The 13,132-nt window shown below is 42.8% G+C and overlaps 1 protein-coding gene across 1 annotated transcript in view; it reads left to right on the top strand.

Moving 5' to 3' along the window:
• LOC138638125 (probable cation-transporting ATPase 13A4) overlaps window positions 1–13,132 on the top strand; it is a 234,021-nt gene that overhangs the window by 63,648 nt on the left and 157,241 nt on the right. Inside the window, exons 2-3 of the mRNA XM_069727154.1 lie at window positions 4,031–4,204; window positions 11,945–12,079. Coding sequence (XP_069583255.1) covers window positions 4,031–4,204; window positions 11,945–12,079 — 309 coding nt within the window. The remainder of the gene's footprint in view (window positions 1–4,030; window positions 4,205–11,944; window positions 12,080–13,132) is intronic.

The raw sequence follows: 13,132 nt of genomic DNA, 5'->3' as shown, positions 1-13,132 counted from the left end.
AGCCTTCCACAGCCTGGACAGCCTTTAAAAGTTTCGTCCCGTGCCGAGGCCAGGCTTGTCCGAAGAGTCAAGGCTAACCCAAGGACAACAAGGAAGGAGCTCCGGGAAGATCTCATGGCAGTGGGGACATTGGTTTCAGTCAATACCATAAGTAACGTACTCCACTGCAATGGTCTCCGTTTTAGACGAGCCCGTAAGGTACCTTTACTTTCAAAGCATCATGTCAAGGCTCGTCTACAGTTTGCTCATGATCACTTGGAGGACTCTGAGACTGACTGGTTCAAGGTTCTCTGGTCTGATGAGACCAAGATCGAGATCTTTGGTGCCAACCACACACGTGACGTTTGGAGATTGGATGGCACTGCATACGACCCCAAGAATACCATCCCTACAGTCAAGCATGGTGGTGGCAGCATCATGCTGTGGGGCTGTTTCTCAGCCAAGGGGCCTGGCCATCTGGTCCGCATCCATGGGAAGATGGATAGCACGGCCTACCTGGAGATTTTGGCCAAGAACCTCCGCTCCTCCATCAAGGATCTTAAGATGGGTCGTCATTTCATCTTCCAACAAGACAACGACCCAAAGCACACAGCCAAGAAAACCAAGGCCTGGTTCAAGAGGCAAAAAATCAAGGTGTTGCAGTGGCCTAGTCAGTCTCCTGACCTTAACCCAATTGAAAACTTGTGAAAGGAGCTCAAGATTAAAGTCCACATGAGACACCCAAAGAACCTAGATAACTTGGAGAAGATCTGCATGGAGGAGTGGGCCAAGATAACTCCAGAGACCTGTGCCGGCCTGATCAGGTCTTATAAAAGACAATTATTAGCTGTAATGGCAAACAAAGGTTATTCCACAAAATATTAAACCTAGGGGTTGAATAATAATTGACCCACACTTTTATGTTTAAAATTTATAAAAATTTAACTGAGCAACAAAACTTTTTGGTTTGTAAGATTTACACATCTGTTAATAAATCCTGCTCTTGTTTGAAGTTTGAGGGCTCTAACTTATTTGCATCTTATTAAACCTGCTAAATCTGCAGGTGGTTGAATACTACTTGTAGGCATTGTACTACGCGACTGGGCAGTATACTACGTGTCTGTGATGTATACTACGTTGCTGTGCAATTTACTACGTGACTGGGCAATATACTACGTGACTGGACAATATACTACGCGACTGGGCAATATACTACGCGACTGGACAATATAGTATGTGACTGGGCAATATACTACGTGGCTGGGCAATATACTATGTGGCTGGGCAATATTCTACGTGGTTGGGCAATATACTACGTGACTGGGCAATATACTATGTCGCTTGGCAATATACCACGTGGCTGGGCAATATACTACGTGACTGGGCAATATACTACGTGGCTGGGCAATATACCACGTGGCTGGGCAATATACTACGTGGCTGGGCAATATACTATGTGACTGGGCAATATACCACGTGTCTGGGCAATATACTACGTGGCTGGGCAATATGCTCTGTGCTGTATACTACGTCGCTGGGCAATATACCACACGGCTGGTCAATATACTACGTGACTGGGCAATGTACCACGTGGCTGGGCAATATACTACGTCACTGGGCAATATACTACGTGGCTGGGCAAAATACTACGTGGCTGGGCAATATACTACGTGGACGTGCATATTCTAGAATACCCGATGCATTAGAATCGGGCCACCATCTAGTGTGTATATATACTGTATATATGCACCTTATGTGTCTGTATATGTACTGTATGTGAGTGTGTGTGTATATAATATACATGCACTGTATATGTGTGTATGTACTGTAATGCTGCAGAATCACTACTCCCCCAGTGACGTCACCGCTGTGCTCTGCTTTCCGGCCGCTGTGCTTACACAGTGCAGAGAAGCACAGCGGAGGACAGACAGCGGAAGGTAAGTATGTAGTGTTTTTTTTTACTTTTACGCTGGTAACCAGGGTAAACATAGGGTTACTAAGCGCGGCCCTGCGCTTAGTAACCCGAGGTTTACCCTGGTTACCAGTGAAGACATCGCTGAATCGGCGTCACACACGCCAATTCAGCGATGTCTGCAGGGAGTCCAGCGACAAAATAAAGTTCCGGACTTTCTGCACCGACCAGCGATGGCACAGCAGGATCCTGATCGCTGCTGCCTGTCAAACTGAACGATATCGCTAGCCAGGATTCTGCAACGTCACGGATCGCTAGCGATATCGTTCAGTGTGAAGGTACCTTGAGACTATCTAGAGAGCAAGATTACAGAAGTTACAAGAAGTGGGCCTGTGTTCTTAAAAATGCCTGTGCTGAATTTAAGTCCCAGTCCGGCCCTGGTCCCGACAGTATAACTAAGAACTCTGTGCTATTTAAATGCACTCTTGCTTTTTTCTTATTTAGTTACAGCAGGATTTATGTTTATTTTGCTTCTAGTTGGTTTTGTATGCTTTATGGCCAAAGTGACCATGTGTTTATGTGCTGCATGTATACCAACTTAAACCAAGCTCAGTTTTTGTGTTTTTTCATTGCTAAAAAGGGTGCAGAAGTTGCACAAGGGCTTTGGTTCTATTAGGGTAGCCGAAAGACACATCAGATACATAAGGAGACACAAGTAAAATAATTTGCACTTATTATTGAGGTCTTTGCTAAAGATTTGGGATTATGTATCTGCACTGCAACTCAGTGTGACCAGTATTCCACTAGTTACTGTAATTGCTCATAAAAATAACGAGACTTAATGACTCACATAAAATTAGATCAGTAGGTGACAGGAACTGGGAATGGAGAATTAATTGCCTAGATAGATGACAACACCAAATACAATGCAATGGCTGCTTTTAAAAGGGCGTATTCCACCTGTACACCCCATGTCCATATGCTCTTTCAGGGAAGATAAGGCAATACAGTGGTATCCCCAAGGCTTCCTCACATGTTATGCTGATCACACTTAGATTTTTATTCTCTTTAAAAAAGGTTATTTGTTTTTCTTTTTATAAAACAAAACAAAGACAAGTTGTTACAGGAAAGAAAATGGAAGAAATATAATAATGAATATAATAATAGTTCTTTACATTTAATGGGAACCTGTCACCCCGAAAATCGCGGGTGAGGTAAGCCCACCGGCATCAGGGGCTTACCTACAGCATTCTGTAATGCTGTAGATAAGCCCCCGATGTTACCTGAAAGAGGAGAAAAAGACATTATATTATACTCACCCAGGGCCGGTCCCATTGCTGGTCCGGTCGGATGGGTGTCTCTGGTCCGCTGCGGCGCCTCCCATCTTCGTTCCAAGACGTCCTCTTCTGATCTTCAGCCACGGCTCCGGCGCAGGCGTACTTTGTTTGCCCTGTTGAGGGCACAACAAAGTACTGCAGTGCGCAGGCGCCGGAAAGGTCAGAGAGGCTGTGGCTGAAGATCAGAAGAGGACGTCTTGGAATGAAGATGGGAGGCTCCGCAGCGGACCAGAGACACCCATCCGACCGGACCAGCAGCAGGACCGCCCCTGGGTGAGTATAATCTAACGTCTTTTTCTCCTCTTTCAAGTAACATCGGGGGCTTATCTACAGCATTACGGAATGCTGTAGATAAGCCCCTGATGCCGGTGGGCTTACCTCACCCGCGATTTTCGGGGTGACAGGTTCTCTTTAATATTGTTAGAACTTTTTGATTTTGTACAGAATATCTTTAACTTAAAAGTAGAATAAGAGAGTGTGAATAGGGTTGTTGGGCTCATTTGTGCATTAATTGAGATGCACAATGCAGCGTTAGTATGCAGTTTATAATACAGTGTGGTTTCTATAGCAGGTTTAGTTTTTAAAAATAAATAATATATCATGTAATTATTGTTTAATTTATCATAGCAACCATCTCTTAGTAGTGTCCATATAGACATGTCCAAATATCAACTAGAAAAACCTTGTGCCATAAGAAGTTTGAGATTAAAAAAGTGCCTTATGTTAAGAGCTTTGCCTAAAAAGAGAAGATATTCGGTGAAACCTATTTTCATCCAGTCCTATTGTTTCTTTAATTTCACAGGAGCTGTTTGGATACAGAACACTGATGTGGAGACAAGCACTTTGCATTATTGGGTACATTTTTTCCCTAGGATTTCTTCTACTCCTATTTTATTGGAAACCTGAATGGGACGTCTGGTGTCAATGTGCTCCGTGTGACCTTGAGAAAGCTAATGTTATTTTACTGAGAACCACGGTGTGTATTTATGCTTTTTCTTATGTTTCTTGGACAATGACACTGTGTGCTTATTTAAATACTGTTGTTCATTGACTGTGTACCAACACTGAAACCTGTTTTTCCAATTGCTTTGTCCTTTTTCCATAAAAAAATCTGGGGTCTAGTGGAATACAGTTTCTTCTTGTCAGAAGTTGTCATAGGCCAGGCAAGACTTCCTGGTAAATTAGTTCTCCTCTAAAGGGAATAAACCTAGCTCGCTAATGCTATCCATTGGGGAGAACAACTCTATACATCAATATCTGATATTTTAAAAAAGATAGGTAAGTTATTTTTTTCCTTAAGAACCCAAGATTGCTTTAAATATTGTCTAGGGCCACAAAAAAGGATGTAGTATATCTGTCTACTGCCTACAAAGAAAGGCCCCCAAAGACGCCATAAGAATATGGGATCAGTGGCCTTCCATTTCAGAAGTTAGGGTGCTCCCAGCATCCATTTCCCCTACCTAACTAGTGAAACTAGGAGCTCAATATAAACTAACTCTCTTTCAGTAGGAGACCCAGGGGTTTCAAGGGAGAAGCAGAACCTGAAAGCCACACATTTCCCTCTTATGCCAATCATGAGGGAACTCATAGTGGAACCATACCCTGAAATGTCATTGTGAAAAGGTTTCAAACAGTTTTACAGTTAAGGTTTTACAGTTATTACCTGACTGTAGCATCAACTGGTAAATTAAATTTAAAAATTGCCCATTTTAGACAAAAGGCTTGAAAAAAAGACGTGTTCTTCAAAGAATGAAAGTGAAGTGCATGCAAATCTGCTAATAAGTCAAGTGGGGGTGTCACACTTAGTGAGTTAAGGCACCCCAGGGTCCTCACTCTTGGAGCATGTCTGTACCTTGGGCTCTTAAACTGCTCTGGATATGGCTTCAATTCTGGAGGTGGGAATCACCTGTCTATATAGCTTTATAAGCAGAGGTGTAGCTAGGGGCTTGGTTCAGGGGGGGCAAAACTTCTCAGTGGGCCCCTAACCAAGTAACCTTGATTACAACTGGGTGACCCACCCTAATAGTGTAGGAGAACCTCAGCAGATGACCGCCCTGTTGGTGAAAATAATCTCAATATAAAGACCAACATGGATATTGCCGCCATATGGTCAGTGGTAGATACCATACAGTGGGGAAAAAAGTATTTAGTCAGCCACTAATTGTGCAAGTTCTCCCGCTTAACAAGATGAGAGAGGCCTGTAATTGATATCATAGGTAGACCACAACTATAAGGGTACCGTCACACTATACGATTTACCTACGATCACGACCAGCGATATGACCTGGCCGTGATCGTAGGTAAATCGTAGTGTGGTCGCTGGGGAGCTGTCACACAGACAGCTCTCCAGCGACCAACGATGCCAAAGTCCCCGGGTAACCAGGGTAAACATCGGGTAACTAAGCGCAGGACCGCGCTTAGTAACCCGATGTTTACCCTGGTTACAAGCGTAAAACTAAAAAAAAACAAACAGCACATACTTACATTCTGGTGTCCGTCAGGTCCCTTGCCGTCTGCTTCCTGCACTCACTGACCTCCGGCCGTAAAGTGAAAGTGAAAGCACAGCCGCTGTGCTCTGCTTTCACTTTACGGCCGGCAGTCACAGTGCGGGAAGCAGACGGCAAGGGACCTGACGGACACCAGAATGTAAGTATGTGCTGTTTGTTTTTTTTTAGTTTTACGCTTGTAACCAGGGTAAACATTGGGTTACTAAGCGCGGCCCCTCGCTTAGTTACCCGATGTTTACCCTGGTTACAAGCGAACGCATCGCTGGATCGCATCGCTAGATCGCTAGATCGGTGTCACACACACCGATCTAGCGATGACAGCGGGAGATCCAGCGATGAAAGAAAGTTCTAAACGATCTGCTACGACGTACGATTCTCAGCAGGATCCCTGATCGCTGCTGCGTGTCAGACACAGCGATATCGTAACGATATCGCTGGAACGTCACGAATCGTACCGTCGTAGCGATCGAAATGGTATAGTGTGACGGTACCCTAAGAGTCAAAATGAGAAAACAAATCCAGAAAATCACCTTGTCTGACTTGGCAAGACTTATTCTGCAAATTATAGTGGAAAATAAGTATTTGGTCACCTAAAAACATGCAAGATTTCTAGATCTCACAGACCTGTAACTTCTTCTTCTTTAAAAGGCTCCTCTGTCCTCCACTTATTACCTGTAGTAATGGCACCTGTTTGAACTTGTTATCAGTATAAAAGACACCTGTCCACAACCTTAAACAGTCACACTCCAAAATCCATTATGGTGAAGATCAAAGAGCTGTTGAAGGACACCAGGAAAAAAATTGTAGCCCTGTACCAGACTTAATCTGCAATAGGCAAGCAGCTTGGTGTGATTAAATCAACTGTGGGAGCAATAATAAGAAAATGGAAGACATACAAGACGACTGATAATCTCCCTTGATCTGGGGCTACACGCAAGATCTCACCACGTGGGGTCAAAATGATCACAAGAACGGTGAGCAAAAATCCCAGAACCACACTGGGGGACCTAGTGAATGACCAGCATAGGGCTGGGACCACCGTAACAAAGGCTACATCACTAACACACTACGCTGCCAGGGATTCAGATCCTGCAGTGCCAGACGTGTCCCCATGCTTAAGCCAGTACATGGCTCCAACATTGTATGATGGCCCTATCACTGTAATATCCACACTGTATGATGCACCCCTAGCCTCCATATTGCATAATACACCAGATAGTCCTCTATATAGTATAATGCACTCCCCTATAGTCCTCAATATAATATAATGTACTCCCCATAGTCCTCAATATAGTATAATGCACTCCACATAGGCCTCCATACAGTATAATGCCTTCCCCATAGGTCTCCATATAGTTTAATGCACTCCCCATAGGTCTCCATATAGTATAATGCACTTCCCATAGGTCTCCATATAGTATACTGCTCTCCCCATAGGCAGATTCTATAGTATAATGCACTCCCCATAGGCAGACTCTGTAATATATTGCACCCCTATAGACAGACTCTATAGTATAATGCAGCCCCTAATATAATGCACCCACATAGGTAGCCTCTATAGCATAATGCACCCCCATAGGCAGCCTCTATAATATAATGCAACCCCATAGGCAGCCTCTATAGTATAATGCACCCATATAGGCAGCCTCTATAGCATAATGCAGCCCCATAGGCAGCCTCTATAGTATAACACACCCCTCAGGCAGCCTCTATATTGTAATGCACCCCATAGGCAGCCTCTATATTATAATGCACCCCCATAGGCAGCCTTTTTGTTACAATGCACCACCATATGCAGTCTCTATATTATAATGCATCCCCATAGGTAGCCTCTGTATGATAATGCACCCCCATAGGCAGCCTCTGTATTATAATGCACCCCAATAGGTAGCCTCTGGATTATAATGCAGCACCATTAAAAAAATAAATAAATACTCACCTTTCTTCCTCCTGGTTGCTGCGCTTCTCTGAGCTCTTGTTCATCTCTGGACCATGGGCGCTGAGTGATGATGTCATCGCGCCCACTGTCAGTGTTGGCGACAGTGACGTCCGATGCTGACAGGGGGATGATGGGAGGGGGAGCATAAAACTCCTTTCATAAATGTGGTCAGCTGTATTGGCATCTAGCCGATACAATTGAACCTGTGATGATGGGGGGGCACACTGTTGGCACCGGGCCCCCCACCACCTGTTCAGGGGCCCCAGAGGGGCTGGGTGGCAGAGCTGGAAGATCGATTCTCCCTGTTCTGCTGCAGAATGTAACTGTATCGGCGTGATGTGCAGGCTGATACAGTTACAGTAGTGTAGCTCCAGGTGGACCCCTCTGCTCCCCGGTAGCTACGCTACTGTTTATAAGTCACCTAGCGTACATCCTAAAACTTCCACCTAGTATGCATTTGTGTGTGCCATAGCATCAGTAGGCCAGGCCAAATCCACAGAAAGAATCAAACACTGCACTTGACCTTTGTTATACACATACTGCATGTGGAGAGCTTCAGTAGATCCAGTGAATTTGCCCTTCTAGTAACCCCTGCAACATGCAACTTTGCAGCCTTTAACAAAAGCTTCATTTTACTGGATGTGCTGACCTTTTGATCAAGTCCTTAAAAGGTGTGCACCCCCTCTTTCAAATTGCCAATGCTGATGCCTTTCATTTAATAGCCATTGCTAAAAGTTCTTGCCCCTTTTCAGTGCAAAAGAGGGTAATCTTTTGCTGAACAAAAAGGCCTTTCTGGGAGGTTTAGATCATAAAGTGCTGCTTGTCTTTATGGAGCCTTCAAAGCTGACACAGAGTTATGTTTAAAGAAGACAATATTTTCTGGGAGAAAGGTATGCAAGTTTGTTTTCTTACAAGAGAAACAAACCTCTCTAGTGCCACCCACTGGAGGTAGCTTACCTGTGAGTCAATATCAAACTCTCTAAAGAAGCACCCCACTCAAAGTTTTTATTCTTTTAATATATTGCAATAATCATATCACATAGCACTGTGCATGTACAATTGCTCATTTTGCCTTTCTGCCCAGCTAATTCTTCTCTTTTCTCTGCTCATTGCAGAAACAGAATGTCTCTTGTTCCTTCATTTATCATTCCACTTTTCAACTCCTGAACCAGTTGCTCCCACCTTTCTCCTTCCAAGGACTTTTCTAGTGACTCATGAATCATACAGGGAAAATTGACTTCCTGTTTCTACATAGAGTTTAGAAAGATTCAGCTAGTCAGTCTTCAGTCATGTAATGTTATAATCATAACAAGCGAAGAATTAGCTGGGTAGAAGGGAAAAATGAAGAATTGCAAGTACACAGTGGTATATAATATGATGACTGCAAGATATTAAAAAGATAAAAAATTTTGAAGGGAGGAGGAGTGCTTCTCTAGGGAGCATTATCACATGATGGTTAATTCTTGGCTAATCAACTATCTTTCCTGACTCTCCCATACACAGTGTTTGTGTTCCTGTGTTCTCTTTGAGACAATTGCTGCCAAACTCCTCTGGCAGATGTTTATCTCCGAGGTGAACAAAAGGATCAGTTTTTGAAAATTCAGCCGGCTGGTTACTTCTTTCCTCCAACATCACCTTCTAGACGAAAGTTATGAGGCCCTCATACACATTAGACAGTTGACCAAACCTGACAATATTGGTTACTTTCGTACTATTGTGCATGGTGGGATTTAGCCGAATAAGGTCTTAATAAATACAGTATATATATATATATATATATATATATATATATATTATATAATTGTCTAAGGGTCACTTCCACCTTTCTGTCTGTCTGTCTGTCACGGAAATCCCAAGTCACTGATTGGTCGTGGCAAAACGGCCACGACCAATCAGCGACGGGCATAGTCTGGCGGCGAAATGGCCGCTCCCTACTCCCCTGCCGCCAGTGCCCGCTCCATACTCCCCTCCAGTCAGCGCTCACACAGGGTTAATGGCTACGTTACATCTCGTTATGCCGTGGTGTAATGCACTCCGTTAACGCTGCTATTAACCCTGTGTGACCAACTTTTTACTATTGATGCTGCCTATGCAGCATCAATAGTAAAAAGATCTAATGTTAAGAATGATAAAAAAAAATAAAAAATGATTATATACTCACCCTCCGTTGGCCCCCCGGATCCAGCCCAGGCCTTTCCCGCTCCTCGCGACACTCCGGTGACCAGTCAATGCATTGCGGTCTCTCAAGATGATGACGTAGCGGTTTCGTGAGACCGCTATGTCATCATCTCACGAGACCGCAATGCACTCTTGGGACCAGAGCATCGCGAGAAGCATTGGTAAACGCCTGGGCTGGGCCGACAGAGGGTGAGTATATAACTATTTTTTATTTTAATTCTTTTTTAACAGGGATATGGTGCCCACATTGCTATATACTACGTGGGCTGTGTTAGATACTTAGATACTGCATGGGCTGTGTTATATACTACATCTCTGTGCTATATACTAAGTGGTCTGTGCTATCTACTATGTGGCTGTGGTACATATTACGTGGCTGGGCAATATACTACATTGCTGTGCTCTATAGTACATTGCCTGTGTTATATACTGCATAGGCAGTGTTATATCCTACATAGCTGGGCAATATACTATGTGTCTGTGCAATATACTACGTGTCTGTGCTGTATGCTACGTGGCTGGGCAATATACTACGTGGCTGGGCAATATACTACGTGGCTGGGCAATATACTACGTGTCTGTGCTACAGTATATGCTACGTGGCTGAGCAATATACTACATGGCTGGGCAATATACTACGTGGCTGTGCAATATACTATGGTGGCTGTGTTACATACTACGTGGGCTGTGTTATACTACGTGGGCTGTGTTATACGCTACTTGGCTGTGCTATGTTTCTCTGCTGTATCTGTGCATCATGAATCATGGTATAAGTTAGAGGGGGGCTCACAGAGACTCTTTCGCCCGGGGCCCTCAAAAACCTGGAGCCGGCCCTGGCTTCACTGATTGGTCATGCCCGGCTGCAAACAATCAGCGACAGGAGCAGTCCGCCCGCGAATAGGCGCAGAATTTGAAACACTCAACCGCTGGCCTGTGTATAAATTGCATTATTCTGAAAACTTCATAAATAAACTACATACATATTCTAGAATACCCGATGCGTTAGAATCAGGCCACCATCTAGTATATATATATATATATATATATATATATATATATATATATATATATATATATAATCACTGATTGTGGAGGCTTCGCACTAGACCTTAAGCTACTTGGACTGTCTGCCTCTCCACTCTTCCTCCAGACACTGGGACCTTGATTGCAAGTCTAGTGTGAAGGATCCACAATCATTGATGGTTTGGGAAGCTATGTCATCAGAACTTTTTATGTCAACCAGAAATTTTAGACCACTTCATGCTTCCCTCTGCTGACAAGCTTATTGGAAATGGAAATTTAATTCTCCAGCAGGACTTGGCACCTGTCCACACTGCCAAAAGTACCAATACCTGTATTAAAGACAACAGTATCACTGTGCTTGATTGGCCAGCAAACTCACCTGATATTAACCCCATAGAGAATCTATGGGGTATTGTCAAGAGGAAGATGAGAGACACCAGACCTAATGATGCAGATGAGCTGAAGGCTGCTATCCAAGCAACCTGGGCTTCCATAACACCTCAGCAGTGCCACCAGCTGATCGCCTCCATGCCAAGTCGCATTGATGCAGTAATTGATGCAAAACCAAGTATTGAGTGCATATACTGACCATATGTTTCAGTAGGCCAACATTTCGGATGTTAAAATCATTTTTTCAGGCTGGTGTCACAAAGTATTCTAATTTACGGTGATAATGACTTTTGGATTTTCATTGGCTGTAAGCCATAATCATCAACATTAACAGAAATAAACATTTGAATCTCCTCATTCTGTTTGCAATGACTACCTAATATAGGAGTTTCACTTTTTGTATTGAAGAACTGAAATAACTTAACTTTTTGATGATATTCTAATTTTGTGAGATGCACCTGTATACTTTAATGCCCTATTCACATCTGCGTCCTCACATTGCCAGGACAAATTTTTATTCTCTGAGTGAACAATGAAATCTATTGAATAACACAAAGTCTGAGCTCTTGTAAGGCATGAGGAATGGATTTTAAAATATATTTATCACATATATACATTTTAATTATATCTGAATACTCTTTAACCTATATTTACTGACTTCACCCAAATTTCCTTTTAGGACGATTTTAAAAAACATGTCAAGAAAAAAATATTTTGGGTAAAATCTTTAAAAACAACAAATAAAGGATCAGAAGAGTTGACCTTTGATGAGAAATCTCTAATCAACAAAGCTTTGATCATGCCAGACTGCAAGGTTTGTTCTTCAATTCATCATACCATTATATGTACAAAATTAACACACTATAGATTATTCACACTAGATGTTTATCATCAACAATCTGACATTTGTTAGACAGATTGGGCAGTAAGTATATTGTTAGGAATTATGAATATGCCATTCACACACAAAAGCATAACTACTGTAGAATTCTATGGACCCCATTGGAAAATTTAGACCTGCTTCTTCCCCACCAGCATGTTGGCCAGATGCACAGGCCTCTGTAGCATTCTAAATGTTATAAAAACATATGTGTTTAAACCCTTATCGACTGCCATTACACATTAAAACGATGGTCATTAACAGACCTCGTCCCTCATCGCCGCTTTAAAACAATGTTCGGGAATAAGTGAATAGCACTGCCCCCCAGGTGAAATTCCCAATGGTAACAGATGTACATGACAGCTGATACCCTATAGTATCAGCCCCAGACAGTTTTGGAACCGGTTGGGGCTGATTAACTCTTTAAATACTCCTGTCGTGATTGACAGTGCTATCTAAGTGGTTAAACGGGGGTTAAAAGACTCCCTTTGACAGGATCGAACACATGTAATCACGGGTGGTGATCATTGCCATGGTTCCCCAAGGTAATCTGATGACCCCCAAGATTTGGTGACCTGTTAGATCTCATTGACCCAGAGTCTAACAGGCTGGGTCAGTGAGACATGACAGGTCTCCGGCACTGCAGGATATGATGAAAAGAAAGCATGAGATCAGAGAGCAAAGTAAAAAATATTTCTGTCCCAAAGTGGTACTTAGTGAAAAAGTAAAAAAAAAAAGTTAAAATATGTTAAAAAAAAAACAAAAACAAAGAAAAGTGCACAAAAAGCCGATTTGCCACTAAAAATACAGCCTTTGTGTTAAAACAAAAAAAGTACACATAATTGATATCACCACTACTGGAATAATCCGATTAATTTAACTGTTGCGCTATTTATTCCGCACAGCGAACACCTTAAAAAAATTATAAAATACATGCCAAAAATGTTGATTTTTCATCATGACATAAAATAAGATCATAAAATCATA

Source organism: Ranitomeya imitator, chromosome 5 (assembly GCF_032444005.1).
Source record: "Ranitomeya imitator isolate aRanImi1 chromosome 5, aRanImi1.pri, whole genome shotgun sequence".
Lineage (NCBI taxonomy): Eukaryota > Metazoa > Chordata > Amphibia > Anura > Dendrobatidae > Ranitomeya > Ranitomeya imitator.
Note: the sequence above shows the minus strand (reverse complement) of the source record. Positions and strands in the feature narration are given on the sequence as shown.